The sequence below is a fragment of the Panicum virgatum genome, chromosome 7N (genome assembly GCF_016808335.1).
Source record: "Panicum virgatum strain AP13 chromosome 7N, P.virgatum_v5, whole genome shotgun sequence".
NCBI lineage: Eukaryota > Viridiplantae > Streptophyta > Magnoliopsida > Poales > Poaceae > Panicum > Panicum virgatum.
The window spans coordinates 37470811-37476157 of NC_053151.1; the positions used below are offsets into that span (position 1 = coordinate 37470811).

Consider the following 5347-nt stretch of genomic DNA (forward strand, 5'->3'; position numbering starts at 1 on the left):
GCTACCAACAGGCAGGTTGCACGTCGCTACACAGTTAACATGCCACGTCATAGCGGTGCTAGCTGATTTGGACCTAAATAACTTACTTAGATTGTTGAGGGATCAAAATAGTAATTTTGTAGTACCTGGATTGGGGGTTCAATAACGTATGGACTGCTAATGTAATTACTTAAAAGGAAGTGGCTGTACAGAGGAGTGGGAAAACCCAGCACTAATCACAACTCCCAGGGCCCCCTGCAGACAGCATAGGACAGCCAGACGCCCACACCGCCGGCCGACTCCGTTGCGGCGTTGTCCCCTCCTCTCCATCGCACTTTCCGACAGCAGCATGCGCTTCTGGGGCTGCGGCCGAGGCGCCCGCCGCCGCCGCTATGGAGGGAGCCGAGGGCCGCACGATCGCGGAGGCGACGGGGGCGGAGGCGCACGAGCCGCGCTTCGCAGCGGTCGCCAAAGCTGCGCTGACGGCGGGCACCAAGGGCCGACCGACCGCGCCGCCGACGGACACCAAGACGCGGCGTTGCGCAGCATTCGCCGAAACTGCGGCGACGGCGGGGACCAAGGCCAGACCTACCAAGACCGCGCCGGCGACGGACGCCAACCCGCGGCGTTGGGCAGAGGTGGCAGCCGCTGCGACTCGGTGAGGCCGCTTGCTGTGGCGGCAGAGCTCTCCGTCTCGACACCAGTACGCAACAAGGTGATGATCTCAAGTTCTCAACTTTCGTCCTTCTCGCGCACGTCCGTGGTGTGAACTGTGAAATTTCTGGGTTTTCTCATGGTTTATACGGAGTAACTGCGCCTGAACCCTTAGATTTGATCGGACCATCCCCGTTTCATCCGATGTGCTAAAACCCCGCTCCGCGCCTCAGCCCCACCCCCCCCCCCCCACCCCACCCCATTCCATAAACCCCGCTCCGCCTCCCGCCGTCGGCCGCCGCGGCGCCGGTCGCCCTTTCTTCCTCGACCCAAACCGCACTGCGATCCTCTAATCCTCAGATTCTCGTCGCCCCGCTGCTACCTCAACGCCGGGCTTCCAAAAGCTAACATTTTTGTTTGCTGATAACTCTTTTGAACAGGCCGGAACGTCTCTGTTTCCTTCAGCAAGCTGCATCAAGCTGGGGGCTGAAGAGTTGGCCACCCAAGAAGGTGACACTTCGTTTTTTTCATCCAGAATCTATGTGTCATTCTGCCTTAGGTAACTTTTCAAATGTTTATTGGTTATAGCTTAATGTTCTTCATTGCAGGTAAAAAACGGAAGATCAGCTTGCTAGGATTTATTGAGTATAAAAGTGAACTGTGCAAGGAGCAGGTGATTCATGATTTTACATGTTCATTTCTTCTTGTTGATTGTTTGCTTTGATTTTTTTTAACCTTGGGGTCCTTGCTTCGAATTCATGCATTATGATATCAATAGGACTTCTCAGTAACTTTTTGTAAACAAGCTCTACCTTTTCTTTTCCAAATCACCCAACAGATTGCTGCAAAGCCAAATGTGTAAATTTGGCCACCTACAGGCAGCCATTTCTGCTCTATTTTGTCAGCAGGAAATAGGATTAGTCGGAGTTAGGACTAGGCCTTAAGCCAATTAGTTAAGGTTGTATCATATTGTTATAGCCAGTTTGATCTATTGCGCCTCCCGCTGGCGAAACCCCCATTCCCTAAACCCTGCTCCGCCTCCTGCTGCCAGCAGCTGCGGCGCCAGTCGCCCTTTCTTCCTTGACCCATACCGCACTGCGATCCTCTAATCCTCAGATTCTTGTGGCCCCGCTGCCACCTCAACGCCAGGCCTCCAGAAGCTAATATTTTTCTTTGCTGATGATTCTTTTGAACAGGTCGGAACATTTCTGTTTCCCTCAGCAAGCTGCAGCAAGTTAGGAGCTAAAGATTTACTTCCCCAAGGAGGTGACACTTTGTTTTTCATCTAGAATCTATGTGCCATTCTACCTTAGGTAACTTTTCACATGCTGATGGGTTATAGTTTAATGTTCTTCATTGCAGACAAAAGACAGAAGATCACCCTGCCAGGATGTATTGAGGATAAAAGTGAACTGTGCAAGAAGCAGGTAATTCATGATTTTACATGTCCATTTCTTCTTGTTGATAGTTTGCTTCGAATTATTTTTTAATCTTGGGATCCTTGCTTCGAATTCATGCATTATAATATCAATAGGACTTCTCGGTAACTTTTTGTAAACAAGCTCTACTTATGCTTTTCCAAATCGCCCAACAGACGGCTGCAAAGCCGAATATGTATATTTGGCCACCTCCAGGCAGCCACATCTGCTCTATTTTCTCAGCAGGAGATAGGATTAGTCAGAGTTAGGATTTGGCCTTAAGCCAATTAGTTAAGGTTGTATCATATTGTTAGCCAGTTTGATCTTTTGCCAGGTGGTTAGAAGTATGCACATGTTCAGGCCTAGCTCTGTAAAGGCAGACTCATGGAGTTGTGTTGGGAACCGATCAAACCAAGAAGAATAAACACAAGCCTCCCAAATAGTATATTCCCCTCCCCTAGCAGCCTGACACCACCTTGCTATCCTAATGGCAGTTTATCTAACACATAGACGAAGAATTTTTAAAGAAAAGAATGTATGGTTTTTTATGCTGTCTTTTTTAACAAATATCCTGTAATGAACTAGTGATGGGTTGTTCCTGTTTCTATCGTTTGCAGACGATACTGATTGAATGCTTGAGATTGTTAAAGGGACTTATTTTTATCCTTGTGGTTGAGTTGTTAGGAGGGCCACATCCTTATCTAATGTGCATGTAATCCCATTTTTTAGTGAATTTAACACAATGCACATTTTTGTTTCAGTTACAATTTACCATCAAGGCTTGGAGTGGGACATCAATCTCAGTGCAAAGGGATATTGATAGGACGACAGTACGTTCTCTGGTCGAATCAGTCTGTCGAAAGTTTGGTGTTCCTGCCCTTGATAGTTATGCAGTTCTGGAGGGAAAACCTTTAGACAGTGATGACTACTTGTCACACTACTCTATATCTCAGGATTCAAATGTTGAGATTCGCTTGAGGCTGCGGGCTGGAAAGTGAGTATAATAAACCCAAAACACTGTTGTCTTTGTTTGCCCAATTAGTTTATACATAATAATAATGCTATTTTTGCAGGGCCAAGACATTTGATGAGAAGTTTGACATTGATGAAACTTTAATGTTCTATGAAGTCGTATTGCCTCCTGTTCTGATAAAACAAGGTGAAGCAGTCCCAATAACATCTGTGAAACTCTTTTCATATTTGTCTACATGCTATTTGCATGAGATACTGAAATTCGTCACTGGGAATCACCGTAAGGGCTGGAGTTTTAACGGCGCTTTTGACAGCAGCGATATCTTATTCGTTCAAGGCCGAGTTTTTATCGGAAGTGTTAAAGTACCATTTGATGCTGATTCATGTGCTAAAGATTATTACAAGCTTTATGAAATATTCTCTGCCAAGTTCTCACAATATGGTTATCCAATCTATTTCTCGCACCTGCTTGAATATCTGCGCACATGTCCTGCTAAGGGTTCCTCAAACACTGAAGCAATTATTGGTTTTGTCACCAACCATCCATGCCTTGAACCGTATCAAGATAGAATGAAGAAAGTAATGGTGCTGGACAATATCATTCATAGACTTTCTGAAACAGAGTTGCAAAATTTAATTGCTGCTCTAGGAACTCGCAAGAATTGGGCAAGGAAGTATTTGCATGGTGTGCCAGAGATGGATGGTATTTATTATTTCTTCAATACTGTGAGAGCTGATGGAACTGTTGATGTGAATCCTCTTTATGAAGACAATCCAATGGGTTGCCTTCACTATTCAAACAATTATATGAAACATGCTACTAATCAGGTTGGTATGAACTCTTTTTTTTTCTGTTAGAAATATTGTATGCTACCTGCTATCTGAAGTACAAATCCATTTAGGTTTTTCCTTGGACAAAATAGTAAACTTTGATTATCACCAGCTAGAAAGTCTTATACTAGATTTGTAAGGAAAAATGCTCTTTCAATTTGAGATATTTCATAGATATATTATTACTGTGTACCATATTGTAGATAGTGTTGGACATATATTGGGTTTAGAGGAAGTTTCTGATATCCAGTCTTAAATAGGTTGACGCTGAAACTCTGGAGGCAGCATATTGTCTACACTTTGATGAATTTTTTCCTGATACATTGCTGAATATGGCTCTTAAGCTTCCCCAGAATGAATGGGTCATCGCACTGTGAGTTCATAATCACTTCCACTGAGTCATACTATCTGTTATCTTCAGTAGGTAAGTCGGAATTGTTCTTTGCAGGATTTGCAATAGGTTAGCTGACAAGAGGGAGAAAGAGAGGGAAAACTAGTTCAATTCTTGTGTGCGGTATGATCCTCCCCTTTTTACAGTTTTTTTTATTAGCTCTGAAAGATGGTTTGGATTAGTAAAAAAACCGAGTATCTGTTGGAGTTATTTCCTGTGTATATTGACTTCCGTGTGGGGGCAGAAAGGCTAACAAATTAAATGGTTCTTTGGTCTTGGTGTTGTCAGTTGGGTACTATGGAGGATTAGAAACAAATTGACCATTGAAAATAGACTGAGTAAGAAACCAACTGACATTTGTGCAAAATCATCTTTTTTATGCAGCAGTCAACATTTTACTGGGTGCTTTGAGATTTGGATGTAATCACATCAGGGATTCTGCATAGGCCCTATGAAGAAGTGTAAACGGAAGGTCTTTCTTTTGGGAGCACTCTGGACCATTCAAGTTTTGGAGCTATGTTTCTCGCCTTTCTGGCTGTAGTATCAGTAGCTTGTTGCTCATGCTGCTACTCAGGCCCATCATCCTATTTATTTGTGTTTCTTCCTTTTGCGCTATTACATTATCTTTGCTGGGTCGTGAGTCTGATCCTTAAAGTTCGGCACTGCTGTGCTGAGTCGTATGACCTTTACAAATTACAATAGTTTTCTGTTGTACCTATACATCCTGTATTGTCATTGCCATGAGCGATGTCTGTGGAAACAAACCACGCATGTTCAACCAAACATTTATTTTCCTCTTGTTTGGAAACTAATCATCAGTAACTTAGTGGTGCAATCATTCAACAAATGGTTCATGCCAATTCATAGGGGAGTGTACGGGCTTAAAGTCTGGAACAGACCCTTGAATGTTGATCCCATGGTCCAGACTAGAGTTTCTATAGTTTGCATACAAAAGTGGTTTGCATAGTATATATTGCCTAGTTGTATTACTTGTTACTGTGCAGGATAATGTGATGCTTGCTGAAGTTTATGTGACCTCTATTTAACACTATGGGTGGGCCACTATATATTGTCTTTCCGTTCATGTACACGATTATATGTT

General features: G+C 43.7%; 1 protein-coding gene across 2 annotated transcripts; it reads left to right on the forward strand.

Moving 5' to 3' along the window:
* Positions 1-244: 244 nt before the first annotated feature.
* On the forward strand, positions 245-5043 carry LOC120680679. Of its 2 annotated transcripts, none has more exons than XM_039962186.1 (10): positions 245-694; positions 1074-1143; positions 1242-1306; positions 1830-1899; positions 1996-2060; positions 2813-3045; positions 3125-3851; positions 4115-4227; positions 4303-4368; positions 4630-5043. In XM_039962186.1, exons 1-9 carry the CDS (start codon positions 329-331, stop codon positions 4349-4351), a joined length of 1758 nt encoding a protein of 585 aa, XP_039818120.1. In that variant the 5' UTR covers positions 245-328; the 3' UTR covers positions 4352-4368; positions 4630-5043. The 2 variants fall into 2 exon arrangements, with proteins under 2 accessions (XP_039818120.1, XP_039818121.1); XM_039962187.1 differs by having other exon boundaries at positions 4633-5043.
* Positions 5044-5347: the final 304 nt, after the last annotated feature.